This window comes from Pholis gunnellus (genome assembly GCF_910591455.1).
Source record: "Pholis gunnellus genome assembly, chromosome: 9".
Taxonomy (NCBI): Eukaryota; Metazoa; Chordata; class Actinopteri; order Perciformes; family Pholidae; genus Pholis; species Pholis gunnellus.
This window is the reverse complement of record NC_136535.1, coordinates 20,802,923-20,825,444: the sequence shown is the minus strand read 5'-3', so window position 1 is coordinate 20,825,444 and position 22,522 is coordinate 20,802,923. Positions and strand designations below refer to the sequence as shown.

The 22,522-nt window shown below is 43.4% G+C and overlaps 3 protein-coding genes across 3 annotated transcripts; 1 reads left to right on the top strand and 2 right to left on the bottom strand.

Moving 5' to 3' along the window:
• Positions 1–1,850: 1,850 nt before the first annotated feature.
• dact3b (dishevelled-binding antagonist of beta-catenin 3b) lies at positions 1,851–11,063 on the top strand (the record flags this gene model as incomplete). Its single annotated transcript, XM_079166586.1, has 4 exons — positions 1,851–2,081; positions 8,287–8,404; positions 8,754–8,864; positions 9,520–11,063. The coding sequence occupies 4 exons, from the start codon at positions 1,851–1,853 to the stop codon at positions 11,055–11,057; spliced, it is 1,998 nt and encodes a 665-aa protein (XP_079022712.1). The 3' UTR covers positions 11,058–11,063.
• A 1,301-nt stretch (positions 11,064–12,364) lies between these two features.
• Positions 12,365–14,240, bottom strand: c5ar1 (complement C5a receptor 1; the record flags this gene model as incomplete). Its single annotated transcript, XM_079166488.1, has 1 exon — positions 12,365–14,240. One exon carries the CDS (start codon positions 14,238–14,240, stop codon positions 13,182–13,184), a length of 1,059 nt encoding a protein of 352 aa, XP_079022614.1. The 3' UTR covers positions 12,365–13,181.
• Positions 14,241–15,113: 873 nt separating this feature from the next.
• On the bottom strand, positions 15,114–21,843 carry lbhl (LBH regulator of WNT signaling pathway, like; the record flags this gene model as incomplete). Its single annotated transcript, XM_079166487.1, has 5 exons — positions 15,114–15,969; positions 17,082–17,373; positions 17,691–17,763; positions 21,447–21,627; positions 21,804–21,843. The coding sequence occupies 5 exons, from the start codon at positions 21,841–21,843 to the stop codon at positions 15,899–15,901; spliced, it is 657 nt and encodes a 218-aa protein (XP_079022613.1). The 3' UTR covers positions 15,114–15,898.
• Between the last annotated feature and the right edge of the window lie 679 nt (positions 21,844–22,522).

Sequence of the window (22,522 nt, the reverse complement as noted above, 5' to 3'; positions counted from 1 at the left end):
TTTCTTTTTTTTTTTGTTCTGTTTTTTTTATTTTAGAAAACGTTCTGATCTCCAGAGAGACTGTTAGTGAAATTTCTACATGAGATGGAATATACTGTAAGTGTATGTTGTGTATATCTGCAGTGTGCACACGCACTCACACGCACACACACACTCACACACACTGACAAAAGAATCCAACCTGCGCTGCGCGTAGGTTTTGACTTGCTGATGACTTTGCCTCATAGAGACTGAAGATAAAAGTGGCTTTCTGGTTCATGTGAAGTAGAGATTGGAAGTATGAATAAAAAATATATATAATATACAAATAGTGTTGCAATTTTTTGAGACTTTTTTTTATACTTTATTTTGACAAATCACACTCATTTCATAATTTTAACATATTTAAGTTGTTCTCCTTAACGACCCAGTATGTTAGACCTCAGGAGACGTCCCCGTGTAGTACAGAGGAAGATTGCATGAAATATTCATCTCTTACTGCACTTTAAAAAAATAAAATAAAATAAACAGACTTTAAAATATTGATGTAAGCTATTGAAAGCATTGTTATTTTGGGTGCTGCTCATACCGAAACCTACTGTATATTCACAGCAGTTGCTATGTGTGTTGTTTCTATGGCCCCTTTGTTGTCTCACTTTAATTACTGTGTCATAAATGACCTTTTAATTACCACTGTCTCTGTTGTACAGACTCAGCGAGTGAATGCACATGAAAGCTATGATGCCAGTCTTCGATCCTAAAGAGCATGAGACTGAAACAATGGGATGCATATGTACAAAATGAAGACTTTTACTGAAACTGTGTTGTTTCTTTCCATAAAGATACCACAACAAAATTCTCACTTTTTGTTATAATGTTAATGTACAAAAGTATTTAACTGAGCCTATGCTTTGTTCTTTGTTTTGGAGAGAACATTTCAGATGCTAGTTCTTCGAGGAGAAGCTGCTTAAGACGGCACAGTAACATATGAAATGGGATATGTTACTGACTTAAAAAAAGGTTTTTTCCAGATGTTTTTCAATTTTCCAAACATGAATGTGTTCAACATTCTTCAGCATCCTGAAGGCGTGCAGCGAGACGGAGACGGATTGATAACTTGATTCCTGATTGGAGAATGAGGTAACAACATACCGTTTTTCTAAAAACAAAACGCAAATAGCTGATACAGATCTATAGATTAGGATCACAGTGACGTAGGCTACCACAGTCACATTAACCCATTCACTGCGTTTCACAATATTTTGCATTTACAGCATTTGCATGTTTATACTTTGCCCTGACATAGAGGTTATTGCTATCCATTGTGACAGCTTCTTTCACCAGTTTATCAGTCTGATTATTGCTGTACTCTTTACTTTATTGCTATCGTGGTTTTAAGTCGTGTCAGGATACCAAAGCCCCAGTCTATCACTACGCTCCCAGAAATAGCCGTCCCCTGAAGCGGTCCATTAGTCCCGGACCAGGATGGGGAGAGGGGTGAGGCCGACGCGTCACTGTAATGAATCAAGGGGGATGGGACAACGTCACGCGCAGCAATCCCACAGCCTCTCGCGTCCAATGAAGGCTGAGATTAGGTTTGCGAAGAGGGGAGGATGACTCCCACTTTTTCTCTCTCCGTGGCTGGTCGCAGAGGGCGGGGCTCCGTGCTGCGTTTGACAGCTGCGAAATAGAAAAATGTATAGCTCCAAAGATGCCATACTATCGCAAGGAATTGGGATGCAGCATGCCATTTTATAGCCAGCGAATGCCCTCGTAAATCTGGGCCAATTAGAGAGCGCTGAATAAGGTTGGGGTGGGGGGGTTGAGGAATTTTCTTTTATTGTGCATCTAAGTCTGGGATTTTGGGGGCCATGCATCGCGCTTTCTCGTTCCCGGTGACTGTGGAGCGCAGTCGGACCAAGGAGCGCCTGGAGGCGAGTCTGACCGGGCTGTGTGAGCTGGAGCTCCGCAAGCAGAGGCAGGAGTGCCTGGTGCTGGGGGCGCTGGCTCTGGGGGACCCTTTACTCGAGGACCGCTCCAGAGGAGAGCTGGCGTGTTTCAGCAGCTGGGGCCAGGAAAACTTGACACTGAGGCGCCAGCTGGTAAGAAGTTCGAGCGTCTTTTTACTGCGTGTTTGGATTCCAGCGGACTCGCAGCATATCACCCCACCCCGTGTTGAAAACCCCACGTACCCATAGTCCTACATAGTTTTAAAATATCCAATAGCCTTTACAGCGTATCCTAATTGTAATCCGTTTGACCGTTACATGGACTCTTGGTCTGGGCAGCGCCCTTTGTGTCGAGGTGACCTCTCTCTGCTAAAAAAAAAAAGTTACTCAACTTGATTAATAGGCCCTCTGTTTGAAAGGATGTAATGCGTTTCTGTGCTTTGGGCTGAGATTTATGCCTGTGGGTAACGAAATCAGGGGGTGGAGCACCCGCCGTTTGTAGCACAGACCCACTATTTAATGGCCCATTGTTCCCTCATCACGGACTTTTGTAGCTTTTACTACTTAACAAGCTCTTATTTGTGCTCTCCACAGATCATAAAGGGATGAATTATATCTCCCACTTGTATATTGCTGTTACTGCTAACATTTTTATGTCATAAGCAATCTTCCAAATAATTGATGAGGTGGCTTTTCTCATGTCGAGCTCGAGCAAAGTTGCGACAAATATGTTCCCAGGATTAACATGATAATTACAAACTGGGTTAACCAAGAAAAATGCAACTTTGGGTGACAGCATAACCATCTCCCACAGGAAAGTTTCACGCACCAATGAGCCCAGCACTGTAAATAATGTTGTTTCTTTATGGTGTGTATTTTATTGTATTCCTCTTTATGCTGCTTTAAGTTAAGTTTAATTTTTGGGTCTGGGAGTTTCGTTTGTGTTCGGCCGCTGCTCTCGCGCAGCCCGCTGTCTCAACATTGCTACAATAGGAAGCCATTATTAAAGAGGGTGAAAAAGAAATTAAATCAGCCGCCCCTTCTTCACACCTCCTTCTCTCCTCCCTCCTGCTCCTCCGCCGGGGGTCTAACAATAGGCGCGTATGGAGCTGAATACTAATGATTCCGAACGAGGCCCCAGTGAGAGGATGAGGCTCGTAGGAGCTAGACCTTGTGCCCTGCCGTAGGGTATGGCATAATATGGGCACTGTGATCCATTTGGGCCTTAATGATTGCTCATCCGGGCGTGTGTGGACTGTTTTTTAATTCCAATGGAAAACAAAGATTAATTTTATTTTGAAACCAATTTGAAAGATGCATGGAATGTGTGAGGGTCAAATCTTTGCAGTGCGCACACACATCTATCTTGTGAATTCCTCTCCCCTGGTGCCGGTGGAGCTGTCAGCGCATTTCAGCCTGGCGTCTCACCCACACACTGACGGGAAGCAGCAAATCTCCACACCAGTGAAGGAGTGACACCCGTCCGTCCCCCCCCCCGTCCCCCGTCCCCCGTTCCCCACACGGGGCTGCGTATATTCCCGTTTTCAATTTCTGCCCAACGCATCTGCGAATCGATGTTTTATTAACTGTTTTGCTTACCCAAGCGTGTGAGTAATCACACGGGGTAATCCTCTGAGAATACTTTTTTTTTTACTCTTATTGAAGTCTCAAATTGAGTCTTCAGGTCACCATCTGCGTCCGAGCCAAATCCCCAATCTCATCTTCCATGTAGGTTAAAGTCTCCAAAATTCTCCCGTTCACGGTGTGACACTTAAACAACAGACCCGTGGGGCTGCCAGTCCCTGCGCGTGCACGTGGCTGCCTTGAACATGAATGTGGCCCCAGACAGGGCTGAGGGGCCTTTTTCTCCTGCATACAGTGTGTGGTGTTGACAGCTGTGGGACACCAGACAGCAGCTGGGAAAGCATGAAGCTCTGACCTCCCTCTTGGCTACCTACTGAGCGTGTTTGAAGAGAGTGGAAAAGAATGCATGAATTGTGTATGAGTGTGTGACATACATACATCTGTGTGTGGACGGGGATTTGATTTTTAGAAACCTCAAGTTTAATTTAATCTCCCCCCACCACACACACACATACACTTGGAGGATTCAAAGTAGCACACAAGTAGCATGTGTGTGTTTATAGGTACATGTGTGAAACCATGTGTACCTTCCTCGTGCCGGATTTTTAGCATGTGTCTGCAGTATGTTTTGCTTTAGTCTTGTGCCTTTGCTAAACCGCTGGCTTATCGTCCATCAGGTTGTGTGTGTCCTTGTTTTAAGACAGCAGCACGTCATTAGTGAGACCATGGAGCGGTTAGTCCGCTCAGCAGAGACCGATCACTCGTGTGGATCACTGGATGGTTTCCTCTGCTTTTGTGCTGGCACACAAAGATGAAAAAAGGGAACTCAAATGTCTGCGTATTATAGCTTATTTGTACATGCAAAACGAGTTTCTGAAAATGTATGTGCATGAATATACACATCCACACAGACATTTGCAAACATTCTGTATACAGCCACACCATGAGGTGGACTCTGAGCTGGTCCCACACATGAGCATAGCCTGGTGCAAGTCTCTTAAGAGACTCCATTCATAGTCAACCCACCCTGCCGCCCTCCCCATGCCTCGGGGCACGTACGACGGAGTCAGAGCCTGCTAATGAATGCCATCCACTGCGCTTATGTAAACACCGGGTGCACCGCTGTGTCAACTTCTGTCAAATTGGAATTCATCATTCAGATTTAATTCACCGTATTAAAATAAAGCATTTATAAGGTGTGTGTCTATTTGAAGAAGGAAGGGGTCACTAGTTTAGTCAAGCAGTGGCATGGTGTCTAGTGTGTGTGTATGTGTGTGTGTGTGTGTGTATGTGTGTGTATATGTGTGTGTGTGTATCCGGCCTCCCACAGCCTTCTCTGTGTGGAGCCAGTCACAACATTGCTTCAATTATAGAGGGTCCAGCAGTGCTGCTCCATGCCTCATGTGTCCTGTTCTGTGTATTTTTATATCCTGGGCTGGCGTTACCGTTTCAAACCCTTTCAACCGGTCCCTCGTTAAGAGGTCTATTCTACAGATTAAAAACCTCTTTTCAACAGCCAAGGTCCATAGCATGCCTTTTTTTTGTTTTTTAAGATGGCAGAATTGCAATGTCGCTACACTGCCCCTCACTCGCACAATCAAAAGCTTGTTTTCTCCTTGGCCTCGAGATTCTTGTGTCAAACGGTCTCTCACTTTTCATCTACACACTAGCTGAATATGTAACCTGTGAAATCAGTCGATAGTCATACATTATGTTGTCCTGGATTCACCTGCTGCAGCTGGTCAGTATTTATTTTTATTGAAAGAGCAGGTTGTCCTGATGTGCTGTACACCCAGTGTGTAACGTCTTAATGGCTAGGTGAGTCTGTCTGCACCGTGTCCTCTGTCTCCCCCATCCCCCCACCAGCCTGGATCAGGGGACGCAGTAAAACAGTAATGATACAGTGTGCAGAGTGTCAAGGAACCCGTGTGAGACCATTAATAATGGAGTACAATCAAAAGCCTTGCTTGCAAAATGGTCCCTACTACAGTATGAACCTTCTCCAAAGCCACACTACTAAATGTTGTATTGTGTTTGCTTGGTTTTGTTTGGCCACAAAGGTTTGTTTGTTTTCTGCACCATTATAATTTAACAAACCAGCTCCATGGCTTCCGCGGCGTGTGCATGTGCGCGTGCATTTGTGGGCATGGCCACAAAGAGGCGGCAAGCAATCAATTATGTTAATTCTCATGATTGATTAATTGATTTCCAATAGTCTCCCCTCCTCCCAGCTATTTCTCTACGCCACACCAGTAGCTAAAACAAAGCTCCCCACTCTTCGTTTCTGACACACAAAACCATATTGAAGTAGTGATGCTAATGCTTTGTTTATAGTAAGACAATAAGCGCTCTTGTGTGGACAAAAGGAGTGGCAGTGTTTGGGGTGAAGAGGTTGTGTGGGCAGCATAGGTTAGCTTGGGTCAATTGCCCCTCAACAGCGTTTGCATCATGACCGCATTTAGTCTGCGGGACAAAGGAGTCGGAGCTCAAGCACCGATTGGCGCACTGACCAAAAGATCACTCTGAGTGGTAGTCCAGACTTCCTGTAGTCTAGGATTTTATTCTTGCAGTTTTGAAGAGATAAATCATGCAGCGAGAGACAAACGCATGCTTTGTTTTCTTAAGTTTGAGCTATGAAGGAGGTTGGGAGTTATGTAAATGTTATTTGGTATAGAAATGTGACTAATGAAAGCCTGTACCAAATTACACGGTTATCCATCTAATGGTTGTCAAGACTCTTCTTCTTCTTTTTCTCAAACAAAGCTTTATATTTTCCTTCCTCGATGCTAAATATATTCTTTAGATTCAATACTCCCACCCCACAATTCTTAAAGTCCTTCTTTAGCTTTTCTCTGTGTTTCATACTTCTATTAGTGACAAATAACACGTTCCACCGTATCTTCTTCTAAGCCACATTCACGCAGACCTGATGGATGTTTCCCCTTTTAATTGGTTGATCTCACAAAGAAAGAAATATTGACCTCATGGTGGCACCAGAGGAAAGGTCAGGGGGTTACCATAGTGAGCCGACTTTATCCTCTGGGCACCATGAATTTATTTTTTTAAAATTCATGGCAATCCATCAAACAATAGTTAAGATATTTCATCCTGGACCAAATCGGTGGGTTGACCGATAGACCGACGTTGCCGCCCATGCCATAAGCACGGCTAAAAGGGCTCTCTATGACAAACTGTGCTTTTTGATCATTTCTCAATAGCTGTTTTGCACACCAAAGGACCGTTTCTTCATTTCTATAGGCAGCGTTTTATTGACACAGACACACAAATGTACAAAGACAGTGCTCAGGGAATGCAGAAGACTGTAACAGTCGTCTGAGGTGCTCCATCATAGCAGGTTTGTAATGTAAAAAGTGTCACCTTGTCGCGAGGACATGCTCAATCTTCTGGTAATGAAGTCTCTTAATGAGCCTCGAGTGCCAACAGTATCGCCAACAAAATTAAGTGTGTGTGTGTGTGTGTGTTTTACACATCTTGTGGGGACATCAATCTTATAACACAGTCACATTATGGTGATTCGCCTTCCTTTTGGTGACAAAATGGGGACAAAATGCACGTACCATTATTATAAATCATTACATTGTAGAGTGAAGTGTGTGTGTGTGTGTTTTACATACCTTGTGGGGACATCAATCTTATAACACAGTCACATTGTGGTGTCTCGCCTTCCTTTTGGTGACAAAATATACGTACCATAACATAAATCATTAGATTGTAGAGTGTGTGTGTGTGTGTGTGTGTGTGTGTGTGTGTGTGTGTGTGTGTGTGTGTGTGTGTGTGTGTGTGTGTCTGTCCAATCCATGTGGACAAGCTTGCGTGCAAGTGTTTATAGACGTCAGTACGTGTGTCAGATGATGTCGACATGAGACCGGCGCAAATTGTCTGGCAGGCTGAACGAGCATGTCCAATTTTACTCTGGTGTGTGTGTGTGTGTGTGTGTGTGTGTTTCTCTGTTCTTAAATTGTGTTTTTTGACTCTGTCTATGTTAGCAGTGTGAGCAAGCACTTTTGTCTGCATATCTGGATAGCATGTGAGTGAATGTGATCACATGAAAGACCCTCCCCCTCCCCCTTTACAGACCTTGAATTATTCATGTTCTGACTCACTGCTTCTGAGAACCCGGTGACAGATATGGATGCACAGTGATGACCTGCGATATCCGCATTTCTATTTTAGTAACTAGTGAAGGAGAATCCACATCTGAGTTGTGGCAATTTGTGTTTTTGCTCGTTTGGGTCATTGCTATTGTACAAACACCATAATTACATTGATTATCTTTCTCTCATCAGATTGAAATGTCCATCTTTGGATATAAAGTGACTGTTTCTCATATAAATGGTTATAATTGCAGTTGTTGATAAAATAATGCAACGTCTGCTTGCTAAATTATTGTCTATTTTACACACAATTTATTAAAATGTTTACCTTTATTCAAATACAACCCATCCACCCATAATATAAAACCCTTGCGTTGAAATTTCAGAGTTTATAATGAAGGATGCACAGCTGTGTGTCGGTCATTAGTGTTTCTGCAAACCAGTCATTTTATTGCGAGGAACTTCTTGCTTTGTTGTAGAAATCATTGATTGTTTCCTCTTACTGTCTACTTAAAAATTACTTCTCAACAGACTAATCAAATACAGACATCAAGAAAACAGCCTGTGTGTGTGTGTGTGTGTGTGTGTGTGTGTGTGTGTGTGTGTGTGTGTGTGTGTGTGTGTGTGTGTGTGTGTGTGTGTGTGTGTTTATGTTTCAGAGTGCCCTTCAGAGTTCCCCATGGGGCCTGATGCAGGCGCTGGAACAGCAGGTGGGAGAGCTGAGGATCGACACTGACTATGGCTGCCATGAGGGCGCTCAAGGAGACGCAGGCGACAGTAGGCCGAGTTCTGGTACTTCCACAGTTATAAACCTTTTCTGGTATCACAACCCTTACATGCAGTTAACCGCTTTCTAAATGTGCACTTTTATGCGCTTTTTGTTAACATAATCTACGCCAGGAAACTCATGTTTCTTTGTCCCTTTGTATTTTGATATACGCTTGTAATGAGTTTGTCATGTTATTTCTCCTCTTATTCGTTCATGCTCCAGTTGCTTGTAATATTTTGTGGCATATTTCCACTGCCTGCATCAAGAAGCATATTTTTAGAGAACTGGAACGATCAGTGAATTGTATAATAAAGGGGATAGTCATCCACTCTCTCTTTCTCTAATTGTATTTCCAAGGTTTCTATGAGTCGAGTGAGGGTCAATCGCCTAAAGGAAGATCTGGTCCCACAGAGCCAACAGAGACAGTCTCCCCCTGGGTTTACACCAACGACAGGCCAAAGTCTGTGGGTAAGAAAAATTAGCAGATCTGGAAAGACTGAGGTACACAACTACATAAAAAGTATTCTTGGTCTATGTGTAAGTGAAGCAACACCCATTTTTGTGTATAATTGTACTCTTTGCATTGTCAACCGTTCGAATCAGAGCATGTATTCATCTCTTCTTCTCCTTTTTCTAACATCAAGAGAAGATGGCAGATGTTTTATCCTTATCTGGTATCTATTGTCTTGCAAATAATCCATAGACATTAAAAAACATAGATGCAGCAACTGATTTATTTTGAGTATGGATTTACTGTCATTGCTGACATATAGGTTGTTCGAAGCCCGATAGTCAGGAAATGCGGTGGAGATCAGGTGGAAAGAACAAGCTGCAACCACCACAGCTGAGATAGATCCATACAAGCGCACTGTTTTATAAGATTTAATAATTCACTAAATGAAAACATATGTTTAAAATCGGCACCAAGGCATAGATTAGATGTGAAACAAAGCATTGAGTCCCGGACATCTTGTAGAATAACTACTGACTTTGCATTCTGGAGTGAAGTTTCTGCGTCATGCACTATTGCTTATGTCTAATTTGTAGATTGTCTTTTTTGTATGTGGTATAATAATTATGCCCCTGCACCCTGACCTACAACTATATTATTTTCTGTTATTAGGAGACCCCCTAATAATCAATGGAGAACTGGATGTGCCAGCCATACGCACCACCCTACCCCGCTCTTTCTCTGCCCCTCACCCGCCTCTGGAGGGCATCGCCGAGGAAGGCGCGGCGGCGGACTCGTGGCAGTGGGACACCAGCGGAGCCTGGCAGCAACAGTCTGCAGAGGATCAGCTCACAGAGGAGGACTACCAGCAGGCTTTGAGGGTAGAGGGTTACATCCTAAGTCTCATCCACCGTCATACCCTCGCACCGCGGCCGTGTCAGCCTCGCACCACCCTGTGCCCCGACCCCCCGTACTGCGGTGCCTCCGGACACAGCTCCCTACACCGGAGAACTCCTTCTCTTACCACAGAGCAACACTTTCCTGACCCCCACTTTCAGCCCCACGTTGACCTTTCAGCAAACCCTAAGGGCCAGGGCTGGGGTTGTGACCCGCAAGAGGGGGAGGCCTGTGGAGGAGAGGCCCCATCTTTGGAGGAGGACTGTTATCTTGCTCTGCCCTACCCCCAGTCCAGGCCACACTCCCTGGCTGAGAGGCTACAATCACCTCTGCCCTCGCTGGACCCCAAATGTGGTGTTGGGGCTCTTGACCTTTATTGTGAACCCCCATCCCCCCAGCATTACTTACATCCACAACTCCCTATTCATCACAAGCACAATTTAGTAAGTGCTCATTATATCCCTGGGCATGCCTGCCATGCCCCTGTGCGCTCCCCCAGACACTACAACCCAGAGCAGCCTAAGCCCAACCATGTTGTCACCTCTCCTGACCACCAAAAGTCCAGAACTTCTAAGAAGAGCCACAATGAGCGACAGAGAGCCAAGAAATCAAGCAGTAAAACCAGTCGATCCCAGTCTGAAAACAGCCTCCTGGGCCAGCGAGTGTTACCTGAGCGCAGGTACAGCACCACCGAGAGGCACCAAGGCAGAGGGGATCTTGCTCAGAACCAAGGCCAAGTCGCCGGACAGCAGGCGGGCATCAACAGCGACAACGGGAGCCGACGTTGGTGCTCCAACCTGGAGCTCAGTCAGGACGAAGGGGAGACCATAGCAGGGCAGTCACATCGACGACCACCACGTAAAGTTCGCCACGGCCATTCTTGCCCCCAGTCCCAACACCAGAACTACCAGCAGCAGCAGCAGCAGCAGCAGCAGCAGCACACCCAGCGCTGGCACCCCGACTTCCAGGAGAGAGCCCCTCTCTGTCATGGAGAGGAGGGCTACGCTGGCGCTGGCGCTGGTGCTGGCGCTGGTGCCGCCCCCGCCGAGTCCGAGTCCAGCATGAGCGAGGTGTATTCCCCGGCCTCCAGCTCGCTGTCCAGTGACTCCGACGAGAGCGGGGGGCTTGTGTGGCCCCAGCAGCTGCCGCCACGCCTTGCTTCTACCTCCTCCTCATCCTCACCGTCACCACAGGCAGCCGCCAACGCCCCCTCTCAACCAAAAGCCTTTGTCAAAATCAAAGCCTCTCATGCTCTCAAAAAGAAGATCCTCAGATTCCGCTCAGGGTCCCTCAAAGTCATGACTACTGTTTGAGGAAATGCTCACATCTGTTTTAAACCCATGAACTTTTCTACTGTGTTGTAAAGCCATTGTCAGAGCAACACTGTGTGCCTGCTACTTTTGGTCACCGATCATTTGTTAACTAACCGATCCAGTTTTGACACGCTACCTACCTCTAATTTCAGTATGTTTGTAGTGAGAGACATTTACATTAATGGGCACGATTAAAGATCTGCTAGAGATCATCTGGTTGAATTTATATTGTAGTTGACAGCCATCAGACACCAGACTAATGGGCATTACCCTGCTCTAATTGATGATAATTGGTGTGATGCATAGTTGCACAGCGTTGACATGGACCACACTGAAGTGACTGAATATGCTGCCATTTGTCAGTCCTGATGCCTGTTGGCCTTATAGTTCATTAATCATAGATGTGTGGTTAATTGGTCATACAGTGTAAGTCTACACAACTAATGGGTACATTGTCAAAAGCTTCAAGTCTTGCTAAACACCAGAGCTCTAGAAATTAAATAGAAATAATTTATGACACTGACTTTTTTAAGAAATATGGGTAACTTCACTCTATTTGACGGGTCTAAAATGTCCCACTAATTTCCTTGGACGTTTCCTGGAAAGAACTGTGTAATGTGGTCCTAATCTGGGGCAACAGCTCAATTTAAACCCAAATAATTATTAATAGATTATTCATTCATTATTGGAAAGTGTATGCTCAAATTTTGCAAGGACTTGCTCTGCACTGAATAAAAGCCTGTAATGGAATTAACTGGAGTGTACCATTCGAACACTGTCTCTATTTTCCCAAAAATCAGTATTAGATTACATATTTCATTCCAGGAATTATTAGGTTATCATTCTGAAACTTCACTAGTAAAAACATGACTCCGGTGTGTGGTACAACTTGAAGCTTTACAGTAAGGATTTGTCTTGCAGTTAGCCTGCGTCCTATAGGGAAAATAAATCTCTAATTTGTGCAGGAGTGAACAAAATTGACGGTCTGATTGTTAATCTCTGAGCAGGGAATGTCCACATTGTTCACAGGTACTCAGCTCTGCCTCTTTGTAAACTGTGCTGCAGGGACCAATGAGCATCAACAGGTCTGTGAGTAAGGAATGGGTTTAGTAGAGGCCGTAGTAAGGCACCGGTGTACATGCATGCACGCACATACAGTATGTATAAGTGCACATATTAATTGAAACATATTGACACAGAATTGGACACTCTTGTAATTGTGTGTTTCTGTATATACCATCACGTGGCCTTGTTTGGAATGAATGTAGTTTGTAAATAAAGGCTTTTTCCTCTTCATTTTCGTACTTTAACGCATATTTTTATTGTTTTGTTTAATTGCCCTGGTACAACAACATCCATTTCAAAACATCATACATTAACATAAATATGCATTGGGCAAGTGGTACCAAAAAAAGGATAATTCATTTACATTTAATAGACTTTTGTAGACATGCTAAGTGGAGCATTTGTCTGAACTGAATTTATTTGACAAACCTACAAACATCACTAAATTGTCCTTTTTGTTTTTAGGGTCTGACACACTTTGGTCCTCTGCCCAGGATCCATATGCAACTCTATGCACTTTGGTCATTGAGCATCAGAGATTTAGATTGTAGCTCCCTCTTGTGGTCTATGCATAGCAGACTACTGTTACACAAGGGGACATGGTCTGTGTTTTATACCGGTAAGTATTATACAAGAACAATGTATTCATTATTAATAACAAAAAACTTGAATTATACGAAACAAAAAGCAATACAAAGATCAGATCATTTATAACATAAATGCCTTCAAACAGGTTCTGATATCATCCTTGTATAGGAGCAGAAATAAGAAGTGGTGTTGCGTGAGAGTTTCCACAGGAAATATTGCAGGTTGGCAAAATAGTTCCTGATTTTCAATCTTGAGGCAATCATGATAACATCTTTGCATTTCATTCAACTGCATTGGCAAAACTCCTCACAATAGCTTGTGAAAGAGCAGGGTTGGTGTGCTCACACGTTCAAATGTTGAAGTTAGTTCTTTAGATGGAGTTTGTTTGTGTCAATTCTGAACACAGACAGTTTATGATGAAAACTCAGTGTTTAGGATGCCCACGTCCAGGAGAGAAGTGTCGACACAACATCAGATTTTGGTCGTCTCCTTTCCGTTGCTCGAGCTCTTGGTGTCGTTATTGGTGATGCTCACCTTGGTCATAGGGTCCTCGCTGATGAAGTGCATTATGTTGCGCAAGGAGCGGTTCATGCTTTCCTTGAAGCCCCGGCCCAGACACACATAGAGCAGAGGGTTGAGGCAACTGTTGAAGTACGCCAGGCACAGTGCCAAGACCTGTGCCAGGTAAACTCTGGGCCTGTGATCAGAACTCCGAGGGACCGTCAATATGATGAAGTCCAAAGTGTGCAGTGGGAGCCAACACAGGAAGAAGCTCAGCACCACGGCGATGATGACCCTCAGCGTGCGCTTGGAGCGCGTCCGACCCCTGGACAGTCCGCTCTGCGCTCTCATGTACACCACCAAGTGACAGACCACGATCACCACGAATGGGAGGATGAATCCCACCAGGAAGCGGTAGGACGTGACGAGCCAGGAGCCGAGTGTCGTGTACACCGTCACGCACTCTCTCTTGTCTTCACCCGCTTCGATCTGCTTGGTGTAGACGAACTGGGGGATGCTGCCCACCAGGGCCAACCACCAGACTGCAACACACCCGCAGACGGCCTGCTTGGGTCGCCTGTTGTTCTGACACCAGATGGGTCTGCTGACCATCATCCAGCGATCCACACTGATCAGAACCAGCTGCAGGACGCTGCAGTACATCACCAGGTGAAACAGGCTCTTGACTAACGTGCAGGCCAGCGGCCCAAAGTGCCAGTGGTCGTCATGGGCCAGAGGGATCATGAGCAGAGGGAGGGAGAGGCAGCACAGGAGATCGACCAGCGCGAGGTTGAGGAACCAGATGGAGGTGACAGAGCGGGGCATGCAGAACCCCGTCACCCACACCACCACAGCATTACCGGGGACACCCAGCAGGAACACCAGGCCGTAGAAGACCAGAGCCGCGATCTGGATCGGTTGAATCTTAGGTGTCAAAGTGTCGGGAAACTCGGGCAGTATGTAGTCCGTATAATTGGTTAAATTTAAATTAAAAAACTCGTAATTGGAGTCCTCAAAAAAGTAATCCATGGCTGAAGCTGTAAATGGAAAAATTGTCAAGCATTACAATAATGTTTTTATCACACTGAAATTATTATAAATAGATGGACAACATGATTTATTTTGGTGTGTGACAAATGTTTAGTGTAAAACAAATGTTATCTTTCATAGTTGTGAAACTATAGATAAGTCCATCAATTAGCCCAACACAATCATTACAGATGATACATTCGAGCTGAAATCTAGTCACAATATAACAGAAGCATTTCAAACTTAAAAATGTGTATTTTTTTTTCAACTTACAATTTCAGTGGTCTGTTGCAGCTTCACTGTTGAGAGGAAGTTATGAAGCCGTTACGCTTTCAAAAGGGCTTTATACCCTCTCTCTCACACACACACACACACACACCCACACACACACACACACACACACACACACACTTGCACAATATCCCAACAAAAAATATTAACTAAGACATCTTCTTTGGAAACAGTTGAATTTAAACAAAAAGTGTGGTTTGTAGATAGTTTTCAAGTCAATTTACACATTTCATATATATCATTTTGTAATTTAGATTCAAGAACAATTATTAGTGGATTTATTAGGTAGAATTTCCTTTTTAAATATTAAAAAACGTGATTCAAACCCTCAGCAACAAAAAAATAATTATACGCATTAGTGGGACAAAATACTTTATTGACAAATTCATAATTATCATTTTGTAATAACACAACAAATTTTCCATATATACAAGTTATTCACAGATCAGCCTAAACACAAATGAGAGCATTATAACACAACTACAATTCTCAATGGTGTCTACAACTGTTAATGAAAAGCAACTATAGAGCTGCCTGCCTTTTTTTGGTTCAACATGGCTGACAACAAACTGAATGTCCACTCCTGTCCGCCAAAAAGATACAAAGTTTATGACCGGTCATTTTGGTAACATTGTAGAAATTGCTGATTTTAAGACCCCAACATTAGTCAGAATGTGTCACTCACATAAAGCACAATGAGACATTATATAACCAATGGATGTGGTCATTTCGAAATGCTCCACAGATTCAGGACAGCAGCAAGTGGGCCCAGAGCAGCGCCTAATACATATTATACTGAAGCTATAACCAAGTAAATGTCCTCAAAAGCCACCTGTGGGGTCAAAATCATGACTATGAGCAATATGTTAAATAAGGTACAGAGATGAAGTAAAAATTAACAAAGCACAAACTAAAGAAAATTGGTTAGCAGGGTGTTCCCTTTTAGCCCATTGACATCAGTGAGACCTTAAAAATTAGGAAATAAGACGGGAAATGACACATAAAGTTCTAACGTCAGCAAAAGTTTTTTTAGAAGTAGAAAAGAAAACAGCAAACACAGTATTGCTGAAATGTCTTGCACCACCGTCAGCAACCAAATTGTGTGTGTGTGAGAATGTGTGTTTGTGTTTCTGTGTGTCTGTTCTCATGCCTGCTGGCATGTATCTATATGCATATTAATGTGGATATAAGTCTCAGAGTCGGTGTGCAGCTGTTTATTGGTGTTTGACATCTATAACATATTTTGGTACTTGTGGTTTCCTCTTCATCAACATTGGCTTTCAGTTCAATCTTTTGCACTATCTGTCGCTGTCAAACTCTGGGTTGTTATCTCATAGTTGTCATCAGCAGAATGTTTCCTCGCTGGGTCAGTTGAGGGCTGGAGCGCTGCTGGGTGGAAGGGTGGGGGTGTCATCTCTAAATGCATCTGACTGAAGGTCTGCAGAAAAAAAGGACACTGTCTTTATCCTATGTCTTCAAACAATTCACATCAAAGTTTTGGTGTTACTGCACAGTGCACAAAACAGTGTACACCTCGCATTTTCAGCATTATCTCCCACACAGTCACTCCGATCAGGTTTTTGAGCTCTCGGCATCGAGAACATTTGAAAACTAACAAAAAAATGTGTTCCTGAAACATGTAAACTAGAACACAAAGTCATCATGGAATATCTTTCCCTTTTATTGTAGCTGTAACGTAAGAGTTTTTGTCAAAATAAAAGCAAAAAGGAAAAGCTTGCCTAGTCTTAAGAGAAGAGAAGATTTTGAATTTCTGCTTTTGAATGTGGCTAGAAAGCAACCCTAGAATATAACACATCAACATTTTATCAGATAATCAGATTTTTAAAGAAAATCTAGATGATCGTGTATTGTTAATCTAGAGGCAGTTGCTTGAATTTTGAAAGTGGTAGCTGGAGTACGTATGTGGATACTAAAAGACTCCAGTATGGACTTTGGTTGATAATGCTTTGCCTTTGCTTTGCCAAGTGATCAGGTTATTACGGTATTTGGGTTGTTGTTAGGGTGTTGCTAGGTGTATTTAAGATAAGATGAGATAAGATACATAATATATAATCACACACACTTTTCTTTTTGTCCCAAAATGAGAGAAACAAGGCACCCTGGAAATGCTGACTCTGTGTGATGATCTCCTGTAATACAGTGCTAATTATTTGGTTTTGTTTGCCATGAAATACAAGTTTCTTAGTGGCATCAAGTCTCCAACACACACACACACACACACACATTTTCACACCAAAAATTAGAGAAGCGTGGTGTGGAATAAGTGCTGACTGTGTGAACAATGACGGTAGTGGGTTGGTTTTTCCATTAGTAATATATTGTCAAATGAGAAACCAAAATGAAGTGCTGCTGACAGTGGCTTTTTTTATTCTTTTTTTACAGTCATGACTTCTTCTTAAAGCTTTTGAAACCAAAGCTTTCTACCAAATTAAAGGCATCCAATGCAGAGCATTAGGATGTTTAAAAATAGTATCTTTCTAATCACTAGAGGAATGTAAAGCAGGGAGTATGATAACATGTGCAACTAACCAATGAGTGTCAAGCCATGCTGCTCGTTCAGTATAACCGATGTCTCCTCTTCCTCCTCTTCTCCCCAGTCTGCGATGTTTGCAGGAGGGATGCACTGCTCCAAGAACAGGTCCTCCTCGTCTTCCTCCATGTCCATGTTCTCCGGGGGCCAGCGCAGCTCTCCGCTCTCCACCTCGCTCACCTCCGTGGGTTCCACCACGATGGAGGGTAGACGCTCCTTCACATGGTTGAGCTCCAGCCTGTTCAAGGTGGTTGCTGGGTCCAGCACAACCTCGACGGGGTCAGGGAAGATCTGGAGGAAAAGGCGAGAGAGCTTACTGAGAATTGAGCAGAAAAGTCCTACCGAAAGTAAGTTTAGTTTACGGCAAAAATACATTCATACTGCATTTGTTTTAATAGTTTTTAAATCAGTTTTGACCACTCTCATATTGATTTATCTTACATCTCTTTCTCACACACACACACACACATACACACAATACTGTACTTTTTGTGTCTCATGGGTTTCACTACTGTTGACATTTCATCTGAAGCTATTGTATTATCTTGGTGCGATAAATTCAACCCGATTTGGTCACAGTCTGGTCACGGTATGATGATGGAACGTACCTGGAATGATGATCTTTGGTCCCTCCTTTGCATGTCTTCACAGTTTGGATCTCTGCTCATCTCCTCCATGTATCTGCAGAGGAAACAAAGCCATAACAGAGATTAGAAACAAACATACACCGTCAAGGAACAAGTGCCTTTTTCACCATGGAGACATTCTCCTCCTTTTGCCAATATGAAGCCAGCCTTGGTAAAAGATGTTGTTCTTTTAGAAACAAAGGTCCCTCATAGTTTTGTACAAAAGATGTCATTCTAATTGATCATAGTCTTGTGAAGAAAATTAAAACTGCTAACATCCTCCACACCATTATATCGGATCTTTGCCTCGTAGAATAATACAACAAACCACGCAAATCTGCAGTGACTGACAGCTAACTACGTGGAAAACTGCCAAAATTCAGCCAACTGACTGCTTACATGGCCTTGTTTCTCTCACTCTTATAAGTGTTCCACAGCACAGCAGAGGTCCTCAGTTGGACAGTGAGTGAGTGGCACTGGATGAAATGAATCCCCCCCCCCCCCCCCCCCCCCCCCCTGAATTACAGTAGTACCACAGTATCCGACATCCAGGCTTTTGATTGGTCAGAGATTTTCTGCCCTGCATGTCACTGGCCAAAGCCGGTCTGAATATGTGAATTATGTGACTGTGTGCGAGTTTGTGAGTCTCCTAACGCACACAAACACACACATTGGAATACACACATACTTACAGATTAGTGCAAATAGGGTTTGATAGCAAAATGGATTATGTCCGCTGTCGCTCATATTTTGTGTTCTTACAGGGAGCCCGGCAGAACAAAAATGCTGTTTTTGCACTGTGAGCTCTTACAAAGGGCTGTGCGCCTTAGAAGCGGAATTCTTTGGGGACCTTTATGTCATCTCTCAGCCACTATTTTCACCAAACATCACAGTCAGCTCTGTTTCCTTTAAAGTCCCGATCGTTTTCCCTTTATCAGACTGTATGTTGTGTCCACAGTATCTGTAAATTCATCACATGCTTCAGTTACATGCATGAGCCTGTGCCCACATCCAACTTTAAATCTGTTTATGGTCTCCAGAAAAGCCGACGAGGGATTAAGAAGGACTGAGGATCTGTACGAATCCTCTTTTTATCCCCCTCTCCTCTTCTCACTGTGTCTCACTGTCTGTCCTCCTGCTATAAGTACCAATCATGGTTTGTTGTCATTCAGAGGCCTGGTGTAGTGACACAATCTGTTAAATCTTGCTTACTCTTTAATGAAATTTCAGTTGAAAGACAGATCTAATCTCCAGTCTTTCTGTTTTTAGACCCTGTGTCGGGTACTTTTTGATATTTGCTAAGAGCAGCATTATTAAAATGAGGCAACTTTTTTTCAACTTAAGGAAGGAACTCAAACTATTTCCTTTGCGGGAATGCACTGAGATATTTGGATAGAGAACAGCAGGATGTCACACAGAGGGCATAGATATGCAGCAGATTCATTATATATCAGTATGTATGCGGTCTAGTAGACGCTGCACACGAGGGGCAGAAACCCTGAGTACAAATAAAATCATGGCTAGACGTTTATGAAGTAAATGTGAGGAGATAAGATATGAATTAGATTTTGCTTTTAATTCTCACAGCTGACTCAATATTAAAGGATGGTCATCAGAAAATGATGCAGAATGAATAACAAAAGGAGGTTTGGAAAGGTATATGTTTCAAAACAGAATATAGTAATGTAATTTATTTCCAGGTCAATATCATATTATATATTAATACTAATAAGCAAATATTGACATGATAACACACTAAACTAAGATGGTGGGATTGGTGAACTTTATATCTGCTAAACTTCCAAATGATAGCATTGTCATTGGGAGCATGTTAGCATGCTAACATTAGCATCTACCTCAACACACTTCTGTGCCAAAGTGCAGCCCCATTAAGCTGCTAGCCTGGCAGCAGACCGTTAATCTTGTTCCAAGATATACAGCGTTTGTACCTCTTTATGGTTCATTCTTTAATTTGGTTATATGCAAGTACACACACACGTGTCTGCCATGAGATAGACAATTTGAGAAGCATGCTTTAGTTCAAGCAGTAGGCCTACATTAATTACATTTTAACAATTGAGAATTTCAAAAAATTGCATCAGCTGATTTCTCTCTCTCTCTCGCTCTCTCTCTCCCTCCCCCAACCCTGATTTGTATTTCTGACTGACTTAATGTGACACATTTCAGGCTTAGTGTCTCCATCAACATCCGTAAGTTCGTTGTTTGATATGACAAATGAAGGAACACTAAGCCAGTTTGCACAACCCCCAAAACGAGGCCGCCCTGTTCTCGTCTAAATAGGATCAGCTTTGGGTGGATGCTATCATTTTTGACCCACTTGTGAATATGCGCAGCCCTACAATTCAATTTCTGATATTATGCTGCTGACAACTGTGTCACGCTAAGCTGTTTGTGTGCCACCTGGGATGGAAACTTTCAGCTATTGTGATGAAGAAGCTTAACCTCCATGTAATCCCCCTCATATACACTTCCTCTAAACACCTGTACGTTTCAGCTCAGTCAGTCAGTCTTGGTTTGTGCTGAGGGCTGTATTTTGTACGCCACAGGATCAAACATGCAGTAACACTATTTTTTTTAAATGTACATAACAATAAAAAAATATTATAATATAGAAATTGTTGAAGGGAAGATATAGAGTTTAATTAAATGAGAATATATCTGAAATGTTCAGTTGAAATGATACACAGGACTCATGGGGAGATTTTAAATCGAGCCCAATGGTCAGTGAAATACACATCTAAATGTAGATGCCTCTACGTGCAAAACTGAGTGTGACTCACTAATAGTATGATCAAGAAGAGGAAATTGTGATAGAAGCGATTTCAAGTGTTATAATAAACTAGACAGAAAACTAAGTGGTAAGCATTTATTTACCTGGCACTACCACAGCAACAATTTATTTATCATCTCGTTTCAGTTCTATATTAACTGCTGGACTTCTTGTCTTTCTGCAGCCACTTTCCTGTCAATTCAGACAGATAATGGTGAGATAAATGGGCCACAAATTCTTTAAAGGTTTCATTGCAACATGCTGTTCCAATGAAATAAATGAAATGAGCTGAAGAATCCTGAGGTACCATTACAGCAGGCCAAGAGGGCTTCCTGTTTTACACTTCTCAAGAATCACCAGAGACTGTTGCGTGATTTAAACATTATGCTCAGGACTAAAGGAAACCCTTGTACCAAGTTGCACCATTTATTAGGCCCAAAAGCTTCACAGCAGCTACTAAATGAAGCATGAAGTGAGGTTGTTTTTGCAAACAACTGTTCAAAGTCAGGAATGAACTTTTGCAATCTAAATTTTTAAGCCAACATAAATGAGAAGTTGCTAAATTGCTCAGAAGAAATGCGAACGTCTAGTTCAATGACAGCTGAGCAAACTTCAAGGGCTGTTGATTGTATGATTCGCAAAAGCTCCAGAATAGCGACTAAATAGACCTTGTGAGGAAACTGTTTTTTTAACTATGTTTACTACTTTGATGAGTTAAACTCATCTCATCTTTCTGTTTGACTTCGCCTGATCTCATCTTCTTGATCAGAAGATACACACTTTACTGTTCACCTGCATCAAGAGCGAACTCTCGTTGTAGTCAGGTGAGGGGTCATGTTGAGTACATTAAGACAGCTTCCACCTGGGTAAAACCCCATAGTTCTTGCCAGTGTGAATAATATTTGTTCCTGAAATACACACACACACAAATTTCAGCAGCCTCTTACCCCTCACTTGCAGTCAGGCAGATGTCTTCTCCATCTTGGCACAGCTCCACGGTGGTGAAGCATGTGTCCTCCACAATAAGTACAGGTGACACTAGAGGGGGTGCAAGAGGAGGTGAGCAGCCCCCACAGCATTCCCCCTCCGCAGAGGCCTCAGCGAGGCTTTTGGCCTCCAGGGCGAAGCCTGGATGGGTGGGGTGGGGTGGGGGATGGGGGGGGGTCCCGAACCCTCAGATGTCCCGGAAGTTAAGCAGAGGATCAGGACGTCGGTTGTGTGCCTTATTTCCTTTTTCAGTTAGGACAGCACCTGTCTCACTTGTCCGGCTCCGTGCTGAGTCTGCCTGCTATCCGAAAGCCTACATGCGTTCCCGTATCCCCCGTCTCCAACTTCCTTCCTCATGTCCCGCTCAATATCCCTCCCTGTCCCACCCCACCCAACTGCCAGGCTTTGGAGAGGAGCAGGATTAACGTCTCTTTCGATTACAGAGGCTGGATGGGTGACGTCAGCCAAGCTTGACGGTCCCCTTTGATGAGTTGGCACACTGGGTCGCTGTTGCATCTCTAAAGAAGCATATAAAGGGCACACAGATGGCACATGACCCTACTATTGATCAAAGCTAAATTGACACAGGGAGGAGCATAAATGCTTACAAAATGAACAAGGACGTTTTTGATATGCTCCTTTCTATTTCTTCCCCATCCCGTGCCTCTCTCTCTCTCTCGCTCTCTCTCTCTCTCTCTCTCTCTCTCGCTCTCGCTCTCGCTGTGTGTGCGTTCCTAACTGTATGTGCCGTTGCTCCATCAGTGGATTTAGATTTGGACGATTCATGGAATTAGCCCAGGGATCAAGGGCTCAGAGTTGGGGGGGGGGTAGATATATATATATATATAACAGGCTCCAACTATGGCTAACAGACAGAGCGCTGCTAACAGCCGTGTGTAATCCTCTCTGTAGGCTAAGTCAGTAGGCTATGTATGTAACATGGTGGTGACGGAGCTATGCAGCATGAAGGGTGCCCTGCTCCTGCAGAAATATGAGTGAAGAAAATTCTAAAAGCATCTTCCAAATAATGGTCATG